The sequence below is a fragment of the Zosterops lateralis genome (assembly GCF_965231275.1).
Source record: "Zosterops lateralis genome assembly, chromosome: Z".
NCBI lineage: Eukaryota > Metazoa > Chordata > Aves > Passeriformes > Zosteropidae > Zosterops > Zosterops lateralis.
This window is the reverse complement of record NC_139800.1, coordinates 60,494,395-60,519,447: the sequence shown is the minus strand read 5'-3', so window position 1 is coordinate 60,519,447 and position 25,053 is coordinate 60,494,395. Positions and strand designations below refer to the sequence as shown.

Below are 25,053 nucleotides of genomic sequence, written 5' to 3'. Positions count from 1 at the left end.
CTGCTTTCTTACCAGCTGTTGCAGTTATTGGCATAGCTTTAAATTTCACAGAAACATCTGAAAATATTCCCCCAGTTCTGGTCACGTTAATGATTGGCCCAACATAGTTTTCAGCAACTCGCACAGCTGAAGCTGAAAGCTGAAGTGTTCCAAAAGCATCATCATTGGCATTGATAATCACATGAGCTATTGTCTCACCCACTAAGCCAAGTCGAGGAGAATTTATAACTGAAATATAAAAAAAACTTAGTGAGGTGTACCTGAAACATTTACTATCAATGGCTATAAAATTCGTAGGCATACAGGTAAGTTTAGCTGTCTCTAGTTTTTATGAAAGTTATCTTTTTTACAATTGGACAAAACATAACTACAAACCACATTAAAATACATATGTTTAAATTATGTTCTAGTAGAAAATCTGAACATCATTCTACTATGCCATGAAGAACATAAGCCATATTTTTTTTTGAAAACATGAAGTATTGTGAATGTATTCATTTATTTATTTACTTATCCATAAAACTAATAGCAAAATCAATACAGATCAGGAAAACATCACTTTTTTTTAACTAAGACTGGTTTTTATTTTAATAAGAAAAACTAGCTTAGTTATTTCCTACTACTGAACTTCCAAAAACAATGCTAAATGAGCAGGTATTAGCGCACAAACAAATACAGTAACACATTTGGCCTGAAAGACCTTGGATAAATGAATGCAAAAGGGATAAAGAAATACTCATGCTTTTTCAATAAAAAAGTGTGCCAAAGGAAATAAATGCCAACAGGCAAAAGTCAGGTAACTACGAAATACCTTAACTATACAATATTTGGCAGAGGTAAAGAGTTCTTCATTTATCTTGTTGCATTTTCCCCTGTATTTATAAATACTAAGTTTTATAGTTAAATTGTAGATTTTATGTAAGACACTTACTTGGCCGATCCTGAACTTTCTTGATCAAAACAACACCACTTAGCTCCACAAAAACAGATTCTGACCTCTCAGGATCATCATCATCCAAAATAGGCAAAGATATTGTGGCCTCACTTTCATTGGTTGCGAAGATCACATAACCTGTAATGGGTATATAATCTTTTCCCTCTATTGCTCTGACAACATCAGGTGGAAGAAAGTGTGACTTTTCCTCATCACCAATAGATCTGTATTTCACCATTACTGTACCAAGGAGACCACGGCATCTTATAACTGTCAGAGAGATATTTTTTGTTTCTTCTTCAACTTTTATTGGTCTGTTTTGCTCAGAAAAGATGAAGACTCCATATGGATCATCATTTGCTAAAATAGTTAATGTTGCATTAGTATGATATCCAAGACGACCAAGGGAGACATTGATGATCAAAACTGAAAACATCTTATCCAATTCGGGAACATCATCAGGAGAAATCTGTAATGTAATATTTGCTCTCACTTGACCAACACCAAATGTTACATTCCCATCTGTAGAGATCAGGTCGTTGTTAAGATCGCAGACTATGATCCAATGCAATGTCACCTGAGATAAGGCCCCGTGGCTTCTCACAACCTAAGAAAAACATATAAAGATGTGCATATTTTTGTTCTATGAAAAAGAAAAACATAAAAGTGTGAAACACAATTAAGCAAAGACAATAACATGATGAATTAAAGATACGTCTGTGTTTTAAAAACATGTAATTTTTACCATCTTAGCTCTGCAGAACTTCTATTATCAACACTTATTTTAAGATAGTAGTCCCTTGATTCTAAACAAGTTGAGGATTTTAAGCTTTTGTATATCATCATTATTATTTTAGTTTCAAGTTGAATAATATAATATATTAGCAAACACTGCATGACTGGAAAAACAAATGTTCATGACAAAGTTGTTATAAACCCCATAGACTAATGACAAAAGCATCAGAGAACACCAGTAAAACCAGGCAGAAGAGTACAATGCAGCGATACAAGACTCAAAGCTTTCTAACCTGCAGCACAACATTGCTATCTCCATCTTCAGGCTCAGTTCCATTCACCAAAAGGGACTCAGCACTGAACTCAAACACACCATGAGCATCATCAGAAGCCTCAATAGTTACAAGGATGTGGGATGCAATTCCCAAGCTAGCTGTTAAATGCAAGATGCAAAAATGGTTATTTTCACTCTCATGTCTTCTTACATGAAAGGAAACAGCTAAAGAAATATGCTAGAAAAATGCAAAAGAGAATATAAAGTATCTGTGCTCTTTGTCTTGGTTTTGTTCTTTTTTAAATGCATGGTAAATCTCTGTATGGAAAAGGAACTGACTTCAGTAAGGCAGTCCTCCCAGTCCTTCTATGAAACCATGGAACAAAAAAAAGTATTATTTTAAGGGAGGAACTAAGATAAAAGTACAAGTTTAATGAATGAAAATGGAGCAGCATTTAGGACAGTGAGGAGTTATACAGTAAACCACAGTATAAGCAGAAAGACAAGATGAACACAGGTCTCATCTTAATACAAGCTGGAATGAACGACAAAAAAAAAAAACCCAAAAAACCCCACCGAGTCAAGTAAATCCTACTTCTAAAGATACTGTCTTGGGTGACATAACCTGCTTCTCAGAGAGAATTAGAGCCTGGCACTTAAGGAAACTATTTCTGAAAACAAGTAAAAGGGAAACAGAATGTCAAAGAAAACAGCAACAAAAAAATAATAATAAAAAAATTAAAATAATAAAAAGACAAGAAAAAAAAAAGAAAAAATAGGGTAAAGATGTAAAAAACGAAAAAATATCACTCTATTGGCATATGGGAGCTTATATAACACTTGTATGTCTGTAGGTTTTAATTTGAAGTCCTATATGCATAGGGTCGTCCCATATATTCTATGTTATTTCTTCTGGGGTTTTTTCCACATTAAATCATTGTGTTTTCTGCATTTTATGACATAAATAGAAATGTGAAGAAATGAAAGAGGAAAAATGAAAAAAATCAAATCATTTTGTTAAAAAAATCTAACACAACTTACTTTTCTATCAGAGTATTTTTGCCATGAAGGGATCAAAATTATACATATAATGTATCAAAGCATACAATCGGGTAGTTTTAAAATTGCCTTCAATTTAAAGAAATTTCTCTCAGGAAAATTTGACAGTGTTCAGACAACGATCAATTTGTAAACTTTATTTGTGCAATTACTTTATTGTGGTTTACAACACTATATTTTTTATTATGTAAGAACTGTTTGTTCTCCGCTTTGGATTAAACACTGACTGCTAGTGAAATTACACCTAAATTTAAATGGAAAATAACTTTTTCAATAAAACTTTATGTTAAATCTAAATTAATAATCTCTAATTGCATGGAAAGGAAGTAGTATCAAGCAAAGTAATTTATGACAGTTATCACAATTATACATAAAATATAAGATTAATCAAAAGAGCTTACCATGTTGAGGGACAGTTGAAAGGAAGAAATCCATGTTTCCATCACCACTACCACTTCCATCATTTCTAAAGAGCTCAGCAACTTTAAGATGACAGACATACAGATATATACACATATATACATTTATAAATAAAAGGAAAGCAGAAAGTAATTTAAACATTTCTGGACAACACAAAAAGACAGATGTGTTCTAGGAAAGCGTCAATTTTCAAAACAGAAGCATACAGAATTTATGCTAAAAGCAAGAAGTATTGAATGTGTTACCTCATTTAATTTATTGTATTGGAAACAGCAAAAGGAAGTTGAAAGGAAAGAAAACACATATAACTTTCTTTTATCTTTCTTTCTTTTTTTTTCCTTTCTTTCTGTGTTCCCTCTTTCTCAAGCCTAATGGAGAAATTAGAAATGGGGCAGGGGGGAGAGGGAAGCAGTATCTTGACCCTGTCAAATTCTCTTACTCTAGTATTTTCTCACAAATCAAAAACTTGTGTCGGAAAGTTGAAAAAAATTGGCAGCTTAACTGATGGAGCCTTTACCCTAAATTTTGTATTTTTAGTGGTGCTGGAAAGCTCAAAAAGATTATGTTGAGAAGGTATCTGCCTCTAGTAAATAACCAAAGTTAGCTGTAAGTTTTCCAGCCACAAAAGTCAAAGAGAAAAGTTCCTTTAACTGAAATTACTTGACCAAAAATTCCACATGCATAACAGCTCTGAAATTTTTATCAAAAGAATCCTAGTGTAGCACCACAGTGCCACATTGCAGCACAGACATTCATATTAATATGATCTAACTTTCCAGAAGGCATCACACTTGCAATTCTGAATTGCCTAGAAAAATAGTATCAGTTAAACAGACACTTTATGGGTTTCAATATTTTGATTACTTCTTTTCCTCAAACCAGGAGGAAGCTCCCTTAAAAACATTTTGCAATGGATCTAAATTCTGTAAAGTAAAAGTGATTTTATATGGCAGGAGCACTGATGCTTGCCAATGGTTCTGAGACTAACATCTCATAGCAGGGGACACTAGCTTCTAGTTAGTTCTCCAACTCAGCTAAACTCTGCATGCATCTCAAAACCCACAATTCTCTAATGCTACAATCCATTTGAATCAGTTATGAGCCAGTTTATTGCAATTTCTCCAATTTCACTCAAATGGTAGATAAAAAGCACACCTTTGGCTGTTAAACCTTAAATACTGACAACTTAAAAAAAAATAATCTTACATTACTTTAATTGTCTCTACCAACGCTGGAATTATGTAGTTTAAAAAACAACAATTGCCTTTGAATGCATGGTAGTAGTATACTTTCTTTGAGATCTAGTCATTTGCAGCAGTGATTAGCAAAACATCTGAAGGACAGTTTTTTCCTAAAAAGAACTGCTGCTGTGTGGAGGGTGTGTCTTTAGAAATAACACAGAAATAGTTCACAAGATTAGATTTTAAGGGATTAATAAAATCACAAAAATACAACCAGTGGATTGATGTATGTGTCTTACCTCCTCCCTCTGGGTTCAACAGCTCCACTTTAAAAGTTTTTTCTAGTTCAGGAATAGAATTGTCAGTGATGTTAACAGTAATGTACTTGTATCTTTCTCCAGGCTGAAATTCCATTGAGCCCCAAACAGCCTGAAATATGACAGGTCTTCAAAGTTTTGTTCATTTAGTGTTTTCATCCAAGTATAAAAAGAAATACAACCTCAATTCTTTTTGTCTTTATCAAAACATCTACTTTTCTTTAACTTTAAAAAATATGCTGAGTCTTTGATATAAGAAATAGCAATCTAAATTCACTGAATTATGAATATCTTCATTTATCTACATTTTTCTGCACAAACAGCAGTCAGACAAGTAAACAGATACTCATAAGCTATGTTGTGGAATATACGTAAATCCTAGTACATACAAATACAATCACATATGCACCTGTACGATCATATAAAGTCTGATATACTTAGAAACAATATAAAATATCTCTTCTTCCTGCACTGACAATTTTTTTAAGGAGATCAAAATCAAACACAGAGCCTTTTCCTAGGAAACACAATATGCTGCACCAAAAGGAGGCAAAAGGCACATAGTGATTTTTATTTTTATAGTGAGTACAATGCATCTATCTATCACAACACCATAATAAAACGAAGTGTTTCTGTGAAAAGCATCACAGCTGAGCTAAAATATTCATACTGATGGCTACTTTCAGGACAAATAGCTCTAATTAAATTCTAAAGTAATTACACACCTTGGCTATGGCCATACCTGATAATCCTTAGGACTGAAAGCTGTAAGTGGCACTGTCCTGTATTCCATAAGAACTGTTCCAAGAAGTCCTTGTGCACGAACAACCAATAACTGGATGTGTCCAACTTCTTCTTTAACAGTGATATGGGGCACAGCAGAGGCTGGCAGAATCATTTCATCACTGGGCTGAGGAGGTGGTCCCACTGAGAACTGCAGTAGTCCTGAAAGACAAAAATTGCTATTTACATGGCTTCTCATACCAAATTCAAATTATAATTACAAAAAAATTTTAAAAAAATATTTATAATATCTACATTTAACATTTATGAAATTTTAAAAATATGAGTATGCCTTTAGGATTCAATCATGTTATTTACAGTAATATGCTATGTACCATTTTCTCTCTCACCGATATTAATTTTAGTCTAAAAAAAAAAAACATATCAAATAATGAATTCAACTCTTCCCAAAAGAACCCAAATGTCATAATATTGGGTACTTATTGGTATAATAATAGACATGCTTAAATGCCTGTATCTGTTACAAATTCTCATTTCACAAAAACTGCCATAAAATCAGAAACATGCAATTTGGTTTTCTTGTAAAATGGGATTATCGCATGTTTGGTCCAGGCAGCTTTAATGCCTTTTTTGTAGTATTCTCAGGAGTAAGTAATTTGACTTTCATTCTTGTATAAAAATTATGAATTAATCTCAAGTTAGATAAAGTGTAATTGCTTCCTCATCTATCTAGGCTAGGCAAATTTTTACCTCTTGAGCTAGAAGTATACATAAATCTGCAATAAGACTGTATCATCTTCAACATTGTTACCATATGGGTGGTCACTGGCTTTAATGCTGATATCAGTAGTTTCCTTCTCTGGATCTATACTTGCTCCACTGGTAGGAGTTGAACCTAGTTTTCCATCTCCAGACACTGCAGAGACTAATGTCACACGGAAATATTCATTTAGCTCCGGAATGTCATCATCAATAACATGCAAATTTAAGACCTAGAGAAGGACCAAATCATGGAGAAATCAAACTATGCAACATATATCCCTTAGGACTTTTATGACCCTTTAAACAATTAAATATTTAATCAATTAGTGTATCTGCTGTGAGTTCAGAAAATAACGTAGAGAACATTTTTGCCCTCCGTGTAATTTAACCTTATGATAGTAAGTTCAGAATACCAATTCCAAAAACATCTTTACCAAACTGTCAGAGACACTACAGCGATTAATCTAATGTAGAGAGCAAGTAAAGTGAGCTTTTAATGCCACCTGACACTTGAGGTTACAGATCATACTATCATGTAACATAATCTGCTTTACACAGGCTAATATATTAATCTCAGACAATTCCAACTTTCTATGTACTGTGGTAAGATTTGACAAATATACAGGACAAGAAGTTTAGGTAGCTGATCATATTTAAAGCCATGAGAATGAGTAATTTAAAAATGTCAATGGATGTTCTCTTAAGATTTTTCAGCTGATGAGCAACCGCTCTCAGGCTGTTTCTTAGGGCAATGACCATTAGGTACTCTCTATGTAGACTCTATGTTGGACCACATAGCAATGGAACAAGAGGGTTCACCAGGTCTCTTCTGCCACTTTATAAAATAAGTCAGGCCTCATCCATACTGTCAGACTGGAAAATCTTGGCAAATTTAAGTTTAAATCGTTGTATATAATGCAGTAACACATTTCAGTAGTGAATTAAAGCTGAATAAACTGCCAGGAGCATACTGTTTTTCAAAATCACAAGTTTTTTCCAAGCTATTAAAAGGTAAATTGTTTAACTGGGACAAGATCCACAGTTCTGACTCACTGGGATCTTTTCAAACTATGTCTGTAAGTTTCAATCAGTCCCTACCGACTTCAGCAAAATTATAGAAGTGAAATTAAAGACAGTATTTTCTACTATCAATCTACTCTTTCTATTTAACAAATACTAATAGAAAACACACATGAACATCCTACAGTATTGTGGTTCCACACTTCCTCTTCAATTAAATGTGCAATTTCCATGCTGAGTTTGGGGTCAAATTCACAGAAACAGATTAATCGAAAGAGACAGAATGTGCCTAACAGTTGCAAGACATTCGATTACAGCAGTGAAGGTGACTGCTATTTAATTGTTGTGGAGATAAAACTGATCTCCAAAACTCAGATCAAAACCTGATCATATTCCCATTTCAAAAGTCACTGGATCCACTATTCAAGCCCAAGACTACCTATACTTGAAGTATATGTATAGAGATACATATATCTAATATATATATCTATATCTATCTATATATAGAGAGATATAGACATACACATAAACATATCTTATGTGAATTAAATGTGCAGTTATTGGCATTTAAGCATCCATGCATGCACAGTAAAGCATGAAATGAGATGTACACGGATATATAGGTGTGTATCCTATACTCATTAGATATCAAAGATGAAAGAAAACCTGCAAAATGTAATAAAAGCCATGTGAAGGAAAGACTCTTTAGTATGAAAACTGGTCAAGCATCCTCAAGAGGTGTTTTCCAGCAGGTTTGCAAAGGACAGGATGAATAGTTAATAGGAAGGTAGGGTTTACCTCTGATCTCTGCCAAGGAAGGAATGTGATAGTGCCACTGCTGTTAGAAAAATCGCTAACAGAGTAATTAATGCCCCTGGAATCAACCTGTGAGATAATGTAATTTATATACACATAGTCTAGGGCTCCCCTGGTACGCTCCACAACACAGGATATAGTGGAACCCTCATCAGCAGCCTGGAAGAAAGCAAGAAATTGACATATTTGTTACAATCAAAATACATCAAAGGAATAAATGTAAAAGTAAATGTAAAAATCCTCTAATGCTATTCAAATTTTCAGGAATTTTTTATTGCTGTCATGTTACTTTAAGCACTTTTGGAGTGATAGGAAGCTGAAACTGATCTTAATGGAAATTGCAATAGCTTCTACCATCTCCCTGAGGTCAGCTAGCAACCATATCCTGTTGTTTTTTTGGACACAAAACCAGAATAAATATGATTGAAATGTGTCTATCAAAAGCAAAAGACTATACTGTTTTATATTAATGTCAATTATTTTAATTTTAAGAAAGATTTGGATTCCTCCTTTCCCTGACTAAAAACACTATGGAAAACAAAATAGACACATTTAGATTAAACTGTACTATTACCATCCAGGGAAAACTGAAACACTTTTTGTGCTACAGTACTTTTTGCAATTCTGTTGTCACAAAGAACATGCCTTCAGCAGCAACAATTTCACACATTTGGAACAAATCAGGTATTGATACTAGTGAAGTATAATAAAAAAATTAGGATCATCAAGCTAAAATATAAAAAAAATTATTTGAAAGTTATCAGAATAACTAAAGCTATCTTAAGCATTAGATAAATTTCAGAGATGCTGTATAACACTGTGGAGATACTGAATGTACCTTCAGCTGCTTAACAGACAGATACCGACAGATACAAATAATGAAATTAAACTACTGATAAAACAATGCTATAAGAAAAAGGCGAAACAATTAACATGCCACATAAATTTTTAATTTTCCTTCATGGTCTGTTGCTGATCTGTGGCATCACAGAATTATCAGCGGCATTTGAAACTGAAGGAATCTATTATGGAAGCAGATGGCAGGCACATGGAAAGCAAACTGAACCGAACTGAAAACTAGCATTAGTCAGGCAAGACGGTTGCCTTCAAACACATGATAAGGACTTCTTTTAGAAAGGACGTACTTAAGAGGTCATAAGAGTTCCTAAATTGGAAAGCATAATGAATTATTTTTTCAAAAGAATCTAATAATTATAGAAATGTGTATCATGTCTTTCTCCCTCATAATGATTAAAAAAGTAACCATTAATTAGGTTTATTTCAAAGAAAGATCCAAGTTTATATACTGCATAGATGGCAACCACTGCCACAGAAAATGTAATGTTTAAAAACAGCAACTTCCAGCCAGTATCAAGTGAATTCATATCAAATACAATGATGTTAATGATGATGATTCAATTATAAGGGAGGGAGAGACTGGAAGAGAACCCAGGAGAAATAAGTGCTGCACAGAACAATCGTTCACCACTTGCTGACAAATACCCAGCCCACTTCCAAACAATGACCAACTGCCTTCCAGGTAACTCCCCCAGTTTATACATTGGACATGTTATTCTATGGTATGGAATGTTCTTTTGGCCGGTTCAGGTCAGCTATCTGGACATGCTCCTCCCCAGATTTTTGTGCAGCTCCTCACTAGCTGAGCACAAGACACAGAAAAGTCTTTGACTCAGGTGAAGCCCTACTTTGCAATAGCAAACCATCCTTGTGATAGCAACATTATTCTCATCCTGAATCCAAAACACAGAACCGTACTGGATACAAAGAAAAAAATGAACTCTATCGAAGACAATATCAGATTACAGTCTCAGAAGTTACAGAGGTACAGGAAAAAAACTATCCTAGGAAATTTTAAGCCTTAGTCTTCAGTTTATGTAATAAAAACAATTTTCTTACTAAAAAATAATTTGAGGGGATTTTAAAAAAGTGATATTGCAAATGACAGTGTTACTGAGGCTGTATAAACAGAACTTACACAATTCCAAATTCTAGAAAACTTTGCTTAACTACATAAATTTAAAAAGTGGAATAAAGACCCTTCAAAGGTTAGTTAGCCTTGCCAGTTTGATTGTGTCTAAAATTTCTCCTGTAGTTTTTCCTTATGAGCATCTTACCTCAGGAATACATGCTCCAGTGAAGCCAAATAAACCATTAGCATTATCACTTTTCTGTATTCTTAATCTTGCTGTTGTGTTTTCTTGTGAAATTCGAGCTCCACCACATACAGAAATAAGCTTTAGGATGAATAACTCCTCTCCTTCTTCCTCTTTGTCATCCTTTGCAGACACAATGAATGATTTATTGGTTTCTCCTTGCTGATACTCCAAATACCCAGAGACAGGATGTACATCACTCTTTGCAGGAGTTGCATGGAGTTCATAGATCTCTGCTTGTGTCAATTTTCTCTCATAAAGCCTTACATCCTGCATTAAACCCGTGTACCTGCTGTTGCCATTAATTCCTGCTCCAATTCTCACTATTCCTGGACCTGAGAAAAAAATTAAATTTTTTGTCATGTTATGGGTAGGGGTTTTTTTCAAAATAGCTAATATCTGTAATTATTTTTAAAATCTATTGTAAATTGTTTATTTCCCTGGGTTAGTAATCATATTGATCTTGAAATGTAGACTGGGAGGCTCCTGAAGCCTCATCTCAGTGTTGCAGGTAGATCATTACAGGTCAAATAATCCCTTCCCAGACCATTCAGGTTTTTCATCCTACTAAAATTCTATCTGCACATTGTCATCATCCCTTAATGAATCTTGGAAACTTCCCTCTTTCCACTAAATATTTTCAGAGCCCAGCTGCAGCCCATCTCACTTTTGTTTCTCCAAACACCTGCTTTACCCATTTTATATCTTTGTATACTTAATGTGTCTGCTAGGCTAGTGAATCCATTCTGATGATCAGATTATTAGCCACACTGGACATGCTTGTACCCTAATGCATTGGAAGAGGGGCTTAAGAAATGTAGACCATGTTCCAAACACTTTTTACAACTGCTTCAATATTTCTTTCTCTCCAAACAATTATCCTACTCAGCGAGTCAGAGGATGACCGTTCCCTTTTTCATAAATATGCTAAGATGGTAGCTCATACTCATTCCCATCACTCTAAAACATACAGAACATATATCTTCAGCTCTTCTGATTTTGGAAGGAAACGTGCCACGGAATGTCGCTTCTACAAACAAGCAACCACAACTGCTAATGGTCCCAATACACAAGAGGATGGTCAGAAAACCAGACCAGAGTGCTCACTGTAGTATCCAATATTAAATGGTGAAAGATTAAAGCCGTGGCTTATTCTTTTAGTATCTCCAGACAGAGCACACATCATCTCCACTAATAAGGAAAATTTGCAATAACTCAGATATATGCTTCCAGCAACAAAAGCCTTACTGCATTTCTGTGTTTTAGAAACTGAAGGGAAAAAATTCCTTTCTAAGCTACCGTATTTTGCGTCTGATGGCAGTTATTAACGGCAGGGGCACTACTTGTTGCAGAGGAACTACTTTTTTACAGTGGCTGAATTTCTTAGACTTCAACTACCAGGAAATTAAAGGTAGAAATAAAATCCTACACTTCAGAATTAATGACATCTCCTCTTCATGCTCACTTTATGTTTGTGCACATATATGCACGTAGGTGCATATGCATTTAACATCACTGCATGTTTTTTTAATTTTGCTTCTCTGATTACAGAGGAGATTGTATTCAAGAATTTGATAATCATCCAGTGCCTATGCCCATGAAAGAAAACCTGTGAAACTGATGGGGAGAGAAAGAAAGGAAAAGGATGGAGATTACTGCTGTGAAAAAAAACAAAAACAAAAACAAAAACAAAAACAAAAACCAAAAAAACAAAAAAAAAAAAACAAAAAAAAAAAACAAAAAAAAACAAAAACAAAAACAAAAACAACAAAAAAAAAAAAACCCAAAAAAAAACAAAAAAAAACCAAAAAAAAACCAAAAAAACCCAAAAAAAAACCAAAAAAAAAAACAAAACAAAAACAAAAAAAAAAAAAAAAAAAAAAAAAAAAAAAAAAAAAAAAAAAAAAAAAAAAACCACATCTGGAAGAGTGAGGAACTGCAAAAGAAAGAGTAAATGTAAATGTCTTCCCACCATACAATAAGCAATTTTGTAATGGAATTATTGTGATGCTCACTGATACGCTAGTTGAGTGTAAAATTCCATAATGCTTACGTATGACTAAGTCACATCCAGAAATACTGAGTTAGAGGAACTGAAGTACATATGCTAATGTTATTTGGAACACCATTAAACATATGGGTAAGTTTTTCATATACTGCGTAAATACATGCTTAAGTAAATCTAAAAAATGAAAAATTCTATTGCTTACAAAATATTGGTATAGATGTAATAGAATACGCAACTAGAATCAAAAACATTACTATATTTTGTTTCAGAAATCAAGAGAAAAAATCTTTCTTACCACAATACTGTAAATCTAATGAAAATTATTAATTATAAATATATATATGTATACATGATAAGCATAGTAGAAATACAATCGCTAATTTTTCTTTTCAAATTATTGCAATCCAAGCTCTCTTACAGTTCTGATGCCTTTTGAAAATTTCCCAGCTCTTATTTTCATCTATACGTTTTTTGAACATCCCTAGAATTTTCTATGAATTGCTTTTAACTAACTGGTTAGATATAGTAATTTCAGAATCTTGCATACATATGGAGCTAGACACTTCCATATTTTGCAGAACTTCACATGTGAAGAAAAATAATACAATCTGTTGGCTCACCATCAGCAATTGCTTCTCCTTTAAGGCTCTTAATTCCTCCTGGAACTGGTATTCCATCCATGTAAAATTCAATTATACTTTCATCCAGAGTAATCATAATATGAACCCAAGTACTTTCATCCAGATATTTCAGGACTGCTGCTTTGGCTATGTATGTCATATTGGATCCTAATGCTGTATAATGAAGCACTACAGAAACATGAGAATCATTTGTTTGGATTTTCACACCATAATATAAGGTCCCATTACCATCATCCTTTTCAACTATATAACCATCAGTATTGACATTAGGAATTAACCACGCTGAAAATGTAAAATTAGTTACTGCAGTACTTCCATCATATGGGTATTCCAGACCAATAATTCCAAATGCATCCTCTTTTCCACTGAAATACAGAGCATCTGTTCCACTGTGATGGCGTCTCATGTGCGGCTGAGATTGTACTGAACTGGGAAATGATCCCAGCAACAAGAAGTCTACCATTGATGGTAATCCAGCTTGAAACGTACTGGTCAGTATTTCCCAACCTAAACGGACAGTACCAAAAGTGCCTTGTTGTCTCCAGATAATGAAGTCTGTAATATAGGAAAGATCATCTTCAGAAAGAACATCTTCTGCTACCTCTCTGTCCTGGCTCTCTGGATCTATAACGAAGACTCCAAAAGGGTCATCATTGAAAGGGATCATCACAGTTACAGCAAGGTTTGTTTCAGATAACTGCCCACCAGGACCAGGAGACCCACCTATATAATGGAAGAGTAAAAGTTACTGGTCTGACAAAAGTTATTAAGTATTTTAAAGTGTTTAAACAAAATATCTTTTTAAATAGGCCTAAATCTTCTTTAAAGAGTCTCTGAACTCATAAAAACTTCTTCAAATTTAAGATTAATATAAATTAACCATATTTGTTTTAAAACACTATCAGGATCATTGTCATAGAAAACAAGCCATGTTATTTTTCAATTGCATACTATAACTATGTTTCAGTTAAAATAAGATTAGCTCAGATTTCCTGAATTAGTAATGAGATAAGTTGCTTTTGTTTCATTTGAAAAACATGGTGTCAAATTAATTTCTCATTGTACTTCAAGATTTAAACAAATATGAAATGGCAACATTTGATTCATTGCCACCAAATAAGCAGAGATTATCTTGCAAAATCAGTTGTGTGTTAAAACTGCTCCTAAGTCCTGCCATTAGTCACCTCACTTGTCCACAGTAAGATCTTGATGTGACTGCAGAGCCACCATGCACCACTAAGTAAGAACTCTTCTGTACATGCATACAAATTTCACTTATGCAAATATCAACATATTTTCAGTTCTATCTCGGCACAGACCATAAATAGTACTAAGGTGGAAAGATTTGGAACTCTACTCAGTAGTAGGCCTGCAGCAGTTGTAATTTAAGTGATACAAAGTGATAACTATCTGTATCTTACTGAAATTTCTAGAAAAAGGCAATCAAACCAGGCACTCTCTATTATGGTAGATACCTATAACCTTTAATACTTCATTTTTCATCTCTACACAAAGCTCTACATATCTGAAATCACCAAAATGCATCTTTTCTAAAGGCCAGATTCCAGAACTGTGTTCATATACCTAAATTAAAGAATAAATGAAAAAAACCCACTAAAATCTCACCAGAAAAGTAAAGGATGACATAGGCATCAAGACAAAGCTCTTTCCAGGACTGTTTTATTTCTGATTGATTAAATTTAATTATTTTCTACCAGATAAGAAGGGAATGGTTATATGGAAGATAATACCTGAAACGTTCACCAACTTTAAAATGTAAAATTCATTGAATTCAGGAATTTTATCTGAAACAGCATGAAGCACTATCGGCTTTGATTCTTCACCATCCATGAAGTATACAGTCCCATAAGTTTCATAGAACTCTTCTCCTGGCTTCAGTGTAGAATCATTATGAAACAGCTGCCAGGTTAATGAGACATTCCCAAAGCGTCCTCTATGTCTCAAAATCCTGTTCAGAGACACAGAAAGAGTGAATGTCCTGGCAGGTATGCATAAGCAGTCTCCATTAACAATGGAAAACATTGACTAATCATCCTTACTATGGGAAATAATATGCATTGTTCTAAATAACCACACATAACAAACAGAACCATGAACAATAATACAATCCTCTTAGACAGCCTGTAATTTCACATTATAATTTTACCTCTAGGTATACTACAGATATCTTAGAAAGAAAGTAATCAATGAAGGTACATGCAAAATAGTACTGTTTAGAGCAACATCATACAAATTTGAAAAATTATTCAGTAAAGCAGTCTATCAATAGAAACACAGTATGTTTTTACTGCTTCTAAAGGTATCCTTTGTTGTTATTAAGCAGGGTGTTCTAAGCAGGGTGTTCTATTTCAATCGAACAGCACTGTTGCAGTAATTCCAGTTACTCTCTTGAAAGCGCAGCGCTGCCTTTGGTGTGCTCGCTGGTAAGATTATAAACTACTATGACCCTTTTCTTTTATACTAAACAAAAGGCAAATCCTTTTGAGGGTATGGGATAGTTAATATATTAATATAGTTAATATATTTTATCAATAAGGACTAAGCAAAGTCAGATGTGGTGACCTTGGTATCCCTGTGCTTCCATAAAGCACCCATATATATGTGTGTTTAGTTCAAATCATCACACTTCACAACATTGATTTTTAAAAAAAATATTATTAAGGACCAAAAAAATGCCTAAGTGCAGCATAATAAAACCAACCACAGAATATGTATTTAATATACTCTTTTAACAAGGATTTTAATTTTTCAGATGTGTAAAACAAGCATAAAGATCTAACTCACAGTCATAAGCACCTATTTCAAGGCTTCAAAACAAACAATCACATCAAATAAAAATCATATAAAAGATAATTAAACAATTGTGAAAAAAACCTCTTCTCTCACTATTCACACTGTCAAATTTATTGTGAACATATATTTCTTTACACCCTGTCTAGAATTTTCTTATTGAAAATCAGTATTTTTGTCAATTTATAGTCACATTCTGACTTCAGGAATGAAAAAAGGTCAGATGACATGAAAATTAGTATCTTAACCCTTCCCCTTCCTGAACACATTCCAGCAGCTACAGGTCAGACTAGGGAAAAATATATTCAGCCTAGAAGAAGGGCACATCTGGACTTTAAGTATAGGCTCCTATCTATAATTTACAGCTAGGAAAAAAAACCAAACTATCAGGAAGAATAGAGTAATATAGTTTGTTCATGGGGTAAGATTTCAAAGCAGGGTGCAATAAGAAACTAACAACGACATAGTTGTATTTAACTGTATTTTGAAAAGATTTTTTACTTCTCTATTGGTCCTGGTTATATTCTGCTCATTCATCTTGATCCTTCTGTATCTACGCTCTCATGAATATATAAAAAAAACACATATACTGTAATGTTATTTGTGTGAAAATATAAAAAAGTCCCTTGTGGTGTAATCTTATTTGTTTATATTTTAACAGGAATTCTGTACACATTTTAATATGCACAGTCTACCTGATAATATAAGAGCTGATGTTTGATTTTTTGTTTTTGCAAATAATTTAATCTAAAATTTGGTGGAACTATTTTTCTAATAAATTTTAGCAATGCAAAAAATGGATTAGATCAAAGAAGTATCCATAAAATAACGCACACATCAAGATATGCATACATGTACTCCAAAAAGGGGCAACAATATTATTTAAAAGTTACTTACAAAAAAAAATTACTTTTTCCTTCTTCTACTGGCTTCTCTAGAGGTTCTAAGGAGAAAATTCCATTAGGATCATCATTTGCTTCAATAATAACTGTAGCCACTCCAGCATTAAAGATAACAGTATCCCCTAAAAAGAGGGTGATTAATTTTATCAAAACTGAAATCAGAAATGGAGGTAACTCTAAAATTTTCTTCTCACACCAACAGCTTTCAACCAAAGGAAGAAACAAGCAGCGATAAAACAATTAGTGAAAACCAATATTTGAGATATTCAGCAACAGACAAATCAGAGTAAAAATACATAAGTAGCATGTAAGGCAGAGATCCAGATGACACATTGCAAAAAAAAAAAAAAAAAAAAAAAAAAAAAAAAAAAAAAAAAAAAAAAAGGTGACATGACCAGAGATTATGCAATCCTGAGAGGAAAAGGACTGTATGAGAAGTAGTACTTCACGTTTGATCAATTTGTCAAGTCAGAAGAAAAAGATACATATTCAGAGATCCCAACTCTCCTTTAGACCTACAACAGAAATATTGCAACTTAACTAAATGCAAGGCAACAACAATCTCTAAGAGATCAGTCACACCCATATCACAGCCTATCTGAAAGGAAAAAAACCACAAGATACTGTGAAGTAAGGTGGAAGTTAGAAGGATTTCTGTGTGTATATTAGCACAGTAGGGACACTTCAATACCTCTTTATGTCCACAAAGGTTTCCATCCCCATCCTGGTTTTCAATCTTTTCAAAAGCACTATTCCAAAGTTTCTGTTCCAAAGTGAACAATCTATGGTTTTAACTTCATGTACCTCTATTTGTATTTTCTCAGAGGTACAACAGTCCAACATAATTTTCAAAAGGAATGTAAAAATCAAGGTCAATATATGCAACAGATCATAAAAAACAGTATTTTTTTTTCTTTCTTTCAGGAATTCTAGAAATAGTCTGTATTTTGGCCATTTTGGCAGGAATGTGTGCCAGGAGTAAAGCCATCAAAGTTTCCAAGAATGGTAAAAAGAAAATACCAGCAGATCCTGAACCAAGTTAGTAAAGTAGAAAGATCACTGAAGAAAAATTTTAAGGGAGAAGTATGGCTGTGTCCAATAATTTCTATGAAGCTGGTGTTCTGTAAGAGAGCGGGGTTTCCAAGTGAATTCTAGCTGGCCTCAGGAAACACATGGAACTACCTTATACTCAGATAATCAAGAAAAATTACCTATTTCTTATATTTAACTTATATTTGATGAGCAAAAACTCCATCTAATTTGGGGCATTTGGAAAGAGATTTAAACTCAAGTTAATTTTGCAGGAAAGTTTCATTTTTATAATTTAATTTTTGCTTCCAATTAATTCAAGATCAAAATCAAAACACAAGATACAGAAATTTTGTAAAATGTTGATATAAACCTTATTAATGTAATGTTTGGCATTTTTACATTGCTTTATGATAAGAACAACCTGGTGAAAAATAGAGAAAAAATAAAAAGAGAGTTACTAAATATACACTAAATCATTGCTTTTACCTGTTGAATTCAAAAGGAAGATATAAAATGCTTCATCAGTTTCAGGGGTATCGTCATCATTAATATACACAGATAAGGTCTGCTCTCTTTCTCCAACATCAAACAGAATGAAACTGCCCTTTTCACTGGGAACAAAGTCTCCCTCTTCAGCTGTTGCATCTCCATTAACAGTAATATACTGAACAGCAACAACAGCATCAGTCGATCCATTTCTTAGGACTGTAAAGTTTGCAACACTCCCTTCTGTAATGCTCACTGTCAGAGGTTCTGAAAACACACAAGCAATACATTCGAGTTCAAACCTGTGCTTCTTGCATGTGGCCTATTCATCTAAACCCCCACAAGAGGATCCTTTACCTCAGGGAAACACAAGGCACATCTATCTACTAGCAGGTAGAAGAGAATATTGTTGTCCTTAGCCACCTAACCAGTCCCAGAGACACCAGCAAGAATACTGACATAAAATCAGAGAAAATTCTTAAGGGTTTTTTTTGTGGGTTTTTTTTTTTAAAGCAAATTCAGTAATACAAAACCAGAAAAAGTACGTTTTTGTAACACTGTAACACTACTTCCACTAGGATTAAGATTTTTCAATAATCTTCTCTGTCGATAAAATCTGTTTGGGATAGAATATGAATTCAGAATTTAAAACTAGTAATATCTAACCTGCAAAATAAATGGGATCATCATTCCTTGTAATCTGTAAAAATGCACTGGTTATATTGCCCAGTCTGGCTCCACCAGTGACATTGAATAATCTGATTATGAATACCTCCACCTCTTCAGGTACCTGAATGATAAAGTATTAAGAAATTAATTTCTTGCATACAAAACAATGAAGAAATCAAAAGGAATAGCTGAGGAGGTTAACAAAACAGGGTTTCTGCATGTTTTGGTTTATCCATTGATTCATAAGTGTGTCAAGAGGGATGACAAATGACAGTTCATACACTTACACAAAAATAATCATCATCCAAAAATCTTTGTAAAAAAATCCATTCATCTTTGCTATTGTACAGATGATTCAAAAGTTATCTTGCAGTTTCCTGATGCTGATGTAACTTACTTTTACAGCTATATTTATTTATTTATTCCTTTATTACTAATTATTCTCATTCATTCTTATCTTACTTCAAATTTATCAGCATCAAAAATATAAAACCAGGATTCTTGCTATTAAAACAAGTGGTTTACTTATTATTATATTTTAACCACACTTGACTACTGACAGATTCTAACCTTCTTGCTTATAGATTCTTTTATGATTTGCTTAAGTAAACTCACTTTTACCCCAGTATTTTGATTTTTCTCACAAAACTTTATCCATTTCTTAAAAAACAGAGCTTCTTCTTAACTTGCAATGTTTTAGCATTTCCTCTTTGTTTCATATATTTACACAAAAAAAAAGTAAAAAATTATTACCTCATCTGGTAGAGAGTAAACTGTAATATTTTTTGAAAACTCCAGATTATCAAAGAAAATAATCCCTTGTTCAGGATAGATGTCATTGGTACATGCTGGGTCAACAATCCAGGACACACTAACATTGCCATAGATTCCTTGGTTTCTTACAAGTCTGTAAGAGGCTACAAAATGAAAACATGTACAGTCAGTGTGTGTCTCCACAAAAATACAAGTCAAAATTAAAAAGTCAACAAAAGCTGAAACAAAGGAAAAGGAAAGGAGACAAAGAAAAAGGAAAGGTAAGTAAATCCACTTCTGGCAAAACTAGAATGTGAGTGCCCTACACAAAAGGCTGCACAATAATAGACCATTACAGCAGTTAAGACTTGTATCAACTCTATTGATACAATAGAGATAAATTGAAGACACACATATGAAAATTTAGCTCAATTCCTCTCTCACATAGCACCCAATACCTCGTGCTTACCAGGCAGGACTACTGCTACCAGGCTGTACCTTGCACATAAATCAGTTCCCTGTCCCTCCTGTCTGGTATGCTCTCAAGCTGTATTTTAACTGGATTGATGCCTATGGCTTTCAAGGCCCATCCTCCTCCACACTAATCTCCACTGCTCATTGTGCTGGCACTGTACCACTCTAGAAACTCCCGAGTCAGGCATTGTCCTATGATGGTGAAGTAGGGAAAAGAAGCCTTGCAGGAGCAGACAGCAGAGAAAGCAGTAACTCTAATAAAAAGAATTACCAGCATAGATCATTTCTCCTTTACTTTCCTTTATTGTTACTGATAGTTCATCAGGCAGGAACTGAATGACACCATGCGGATCATCATTCTTCAAAATGGTTATATGGACTCTTGTGGCATTCCCCAGCTTGCCTGACATCTCACTGTAGCCACTGAGCACAACAGCATATGTTTCATCCAGCTAGAAGAGGGAAACTCAGTCAGAATAAAAAGATTTATTCAGCAGCAGAAAGAGAGGACAATTTCAACAAAAGAAAATTACACACATTTTCCACATGCAGAATGGTTTTGTACATCTTTGTCACATATAATAGTGGAAGTACAGATTTTAAAACCACTGACATTAAACTAATTTAAAAAGAATCTGTCAGCTTTCATTTTTAATCCAATGTGACTTTGTACTTCACATACTTCTTGGAAAAAAACCTCACAGGAGATGCATCATGGAACACTAGAACAAGTATTGTGTCTCTGCATCTATACGGCAAATATTAGTGTAGACTGGGGAGCACTGAGTTAAATGAGCAGGTACTTACCAAAAAAGGAACAAAAAGGAAGTAACTGTTCCTACTGCACTCAACTAAATAATGGCATTCTATAGTACAGAATGCCATGGATGCAAAAATCTCAGATGGATGAGCAGTTAAGCTTCAATTTACAAAAATTAAAAATCTACTGAGACCTATTAAAGCCAAAGATACCTTCTAGTTATCCAGAAATCCCTGGTTTGGAGACTGGAAATACATTCTGTAGAAAAGCATTGCATACTTGTTCTGCTCCCATATAGTTTCCTGTATTTTAATAAGTGACAAACTGTTACGCTGTGAACACAATTTGAAGAAAGGAAAATTTTCATTTCTACCTCTGGAATCCCATCCATCCTTGTCAAAAGAGTAATTATGATCTCTCTTTCCCCAGGCTTAAATTCCAGAATTCCTGTGCTTCCATAAAACTCATTATTGTCCCTGGGTTCTACAGTGTACCGCAGAAACTGCCTGACAAGGCTCCCTCTGCTGCGGACAATCTGCAGTTCAACAGAATCCCCTTCCTGTAAAAAACAGAAAATCCAGCATTTTACTTAGCTAAATCTGCTAAGATTTACTTTTCCATAATGATTAAGAAAAGTTACTCAGATAGCTACCTTGATACTGTAAGGACCTCTGGAAGAGGGAGAAAATTCAAACACTCCTCCAGGATCATCGTTTTCCAAAATAGTAATCTCACGAGTTGTAAACCCATATTTCAGTATTTGATTTTCCACACTGACTCTGGGAAAGGAAAAAAGGGAGGTTTGAGTGATGGTTCTTTAAGTAAGTAAATACACATCTATGTGAAGGACATCAGAATCCTGCTTAATTTTATTAATAAATTATGAAAACAATTACCTGCAAAGAACATAATAAATTAGGAAAGACACATCAGAGTGTTCCATTCACTTGCAATAAACTTCAACCTGTGTTCTTGAAGTACCTTTTTTTCCTGATTATTTTTTACAGTTTATAGTTATGGGGCTTTTTAGTCATATATGCACACAACAAAAAGAAAAAGAAATAGAATTGTATACTAAAAATTTAAAATAACATTTAGTGTTACTTTTTATTTGAATCAAAACATAAGGAATGATCCAAAATCACTTAAACAAAGAGAACTTGTATTTCTTGCATTCATTTCCTCAGATGCAAATTTGCAATTACATTGTTTTAAGTTCATTCCACTAAAAATGCAAGAAAAACTATTACTGAAAGATGCATAAAGAATGCAAACCTTCAGACTGATGATTTTGATATAGCTTATAAATGTTGGTTTATGAATTCAGAGTCATCTTTCATGTTTTCTGGAAGAAAATTTCAATGAACAAATAGGAACTATCTATTTTGAAGGGTCATATGTCATGTTTATCACATATTAAAAAAATATTCCAGCAGACACAATAACTTGTATTAACATAAACTAAACATATGTCATTCAAAAAAGAGACAACTGCTCATCTTTGATCACAGAGAACTTCTCTACAGTTCTCTGCTCAGGCATTTAGGTGGGACAAATTGTATTTCTGGCAGTTTAAGGCAACAGATCCATTATTGCAATCAAGTGCAAGTATCAAACACTGAGTCATGCATTAACAATTTTCATCATTCACAAATCCTAAATAAACCTTCAAGCCAGAAACTCATGCCATCAAATTAAAAACCAAAGGGCAAGCAAGCATTGCCTGAAGAGATGCAGAAGACAAGATTCCTGAGAGAAAAAGAAGTTATTTACAGATTCTGTTCAAACTAATCACTCGTAAAACAAAGCACTGATTCACTGAAGACAAACCACAGGTCACTGCACTTACCCAAAATACACGACAAACCTTTCTGTCTCTACCCTGTTAAAAGAGAAAGAAAGAAGGAAAGGAAAGAAGAATAGAGGGAAAGAAAAGGGATGGGGGAAGGGAATGAAAGTGCCACTTCCTGAAATTTCAACCTTAGACAATAATAACAAGAGCACCACAAAGTTTTCTTTTCCCTTTCAACACATCATGTTCCTTTTATGGGAATCTTTCCCTGGCATTTTTCTGTTGACAAATGCTAGCAAGTGGGCAGTCCTTATTAGTGAGAAATGACCTCATGACCAACACAGGATGTCAAGACCCATTCATGGTACATCCTACACAGTCCTCCTCCAGGAGTTCTATCACTGCCAAACTCTGTGTCTGTTCACAACTGGACCATCAGCCCACATTTCAAGGAAAAAAAAAAAATTTACAACCAATGTGCCTCCATCACGTGTTATTTCATCAATCTGATATAGCAATGATAAAAACATTGATAAATACATTGGGAGTTACACCACACATACATCAAAAAATATTTTAGCCCAAACTCACATCAAGCTTTATTTTTGACAAATTTTCAGTTTTTCAGATTACCAGAGTAAATAACCAACAAAAAAAGAAAAGAAGAAAACCCCACTCCGCCAAATAAAACAAGAAAAAAAATAGAAATAGGAAAATAAGCACATATGACAGAAGTATCACATCAAGTCAGATGAAAGGACATTATTCTGCAATAACAAGTATGCCATTTCAATAACATATAGATTTTTTCTTAATGTAAAATAAATATATATTTAACATAAAACTTGGATCTACCATTAAAATTGTATGAACAGATAAACAAAGCATTTATAAAGTGAAATTTTGAATTCAAAAATAATTCAGATTTAGAATTTAGTAGACATAAGAGTTCACTCAAAAGTTTAAAGTAATAAAGCAAATACCCTTGCAGCTCTATTCTTTCAAATAGGAGATCTGATTTAATAGTGATTTCTTAGTTATTCCTCCAAATGAGGCTGCATTTTAAATACTATACATAAAGACATTCTCATTTCCTTCAGAAATGTATGCAAGTTTTCCAAAATCATCAAGTATTAATATCACTTAAAAAGTCACGGTGAAAATTCCAGAGCTAAAATTTATGCTAAATTTTCATTATATTGCTCCTAATGCTAAAATTTAATTATATCACTAAGCTGTTGGTAATATATTTCACAGCACAGAATACAAATGAACCATTATATCAAATGGGTTTTTGGTACGTATGTACAAGCCTAAGTGGTTAAGACACAATAATCAAAAAATGAAAGGGCATGCCAGATACAGCATGCAGATATATCTCTTTCATTTTCATGAAGTCAAAAAGGGCCTGTTAACTGAGGAGTAGGGCTAGAATCTAGTATCACGTTGCATGATGGCAGGTCTAACGACATCCAAGGGTTAGCAGAAATTTAACAGTCCCAAGGTACCATGAGGAGACACTTTGAGCATCTCCAGGTATACTTTGAAAGGACTGAGAAGACTGGCAATACTTACAACCTTTTAACCATCACAGTGTAAATCAGACCAGAATCTCAAGAACTTGGAAGTTAGAAAGCAACTAGATTCAGCCCATCCACTGCTAAAAACACCATTGTCTTGGATTCTTCTCCAGCCAAGTTTTCAAAACTAGGGTCACTTGACTGACTGACTGATTGATGGATGTGACCATGTTTTCCCTGCATTACTGGCCAGATTGCTACCAGTGCTCTGAGATATTAAATGCTGGTTAATATGCAAAAACAGCAGACAGTGGTTGGGCACTGGAACAGGCTCCCCAGAGTAGCAGTCATTACACCAAGACAGAGTTCAGTAAGTTTTTGGACAACACCCTCAGGCCCACAGTGTGTTTCTTGGGGCATCCTATGCAAGCTCAAGAGTTGGACTCAATGGTCCTGATGGGTTCCTTCCAATTTTGTTATTCTCTGATTTCATGATAAAACAGCCTATAAAACAGACAAAATAGAAGCCATGAGGCACAGGCTTCCAACTCAGATCTGCCATTACATAAGCAATGAACACAACAGGATCCCTCGTGTTTACATTCTGAGGTACACATATACAAATTTTCATATCAGTCCTGGACCAGGATCCACCGTGGGACTTCCTGGCTCAATCTTGGATTTTGCTTCTTCTTGTACTTGCCTGGCAATCACTAAGCTGTGCCTAATGCCGGTGACAATCTCCCAAACTTGCCATGTGTTCCTGGCT

At 34.1% G+C, this 25,053-nt stretch overlaps 1 protein-coding gene across 1 annotated transcript in view; it reads right to left on the bottom strand.

Annotated features, from left to right (window-relative positions):
* ADGRV1 (adhesion G protein-coupled receptor V1) overlaps nucleotides 1-25,053 on the bottom strand; it is a 266,979-nt gene that overhangs the window by 211,692 nt on the left and 30,234 nt on the right. The window contains exons 12-30 of the mRNA XM_083883524.1: nucleotides 22,822-22,854; nucleotides 21,625-21,751; nucleotides 21,346-21,531; nucleotides 20,484-20,664; nucleotides 19,739-19,902; nucleotides 18,983-19,106; nucleotides 18,317-18,583; nucleotides 16,794-16,920; nucleotides 14,837-15,054; nucleotides 13,065-13,808; nucleotides 10,398-10,771; nucleotides 8,245-8,421; nucleotides 6,476-6,656; nucleotides 5,663-5,865; nucleotides 4,903-5,032; nucleotides 3,404-3,484; nucleotides 1,963-2,102; nucleotides 932-1,541; nucleotides 13-228 (exon numbers count right to left, since the gene is read on the bottom strand). Of these exons, the coding sequence (XP_083739650.1) occupies nucleotides 13-228; nucleotides 932-1,541; nucleotides 1,963-2,102; nucleotides 3,404-3,484; nucleotides 4,903-5,032; nucleotides 5,663-5,865; nucleotides 6,476-6,656; nucleotides 8,245-8,421; nucleotides 10,398-10,771; nucleotides 13,065-13,808; nucleotides 14,837-15,054; nucleotides 16,794-16,920; nucleotides 18,317-18,583; nucleotides 18,983-19,106; nucleotides 19,739-19,902; nucleotides 20,484-20,664; nucleotides 21,346-21,531; nucleotides 21,625-21,751; nucleotides 22,822-22,854 (4,283 nt within the window). The remainder of the gene's footprint in view (nucleotides 1-12; nucleotides 229-931; nucleotides 1,542-1,962; nucleotides 2,103-3,403; nucleotides 3,485-4,902; nucleotides 5,033-5,662; nucleotides 5,866-6,475; nucleotides 6,657-8,244; nucleotides 8,422-10,397; nucleotides 10,772-13,064; nucleotides 13,809-14,836; nucleotides 15,055-16,793; nucleotides 16,921-18,316; nucleotides 18,584-18,982; nucleotides 19,107-19,738; nucleotides 19,903-20,483; nucleotides 20,665-21,345; nucleotides 21,532-21,624; nucleotides 21,752-22,821; nucleotides 22,855-25,053) is intronic.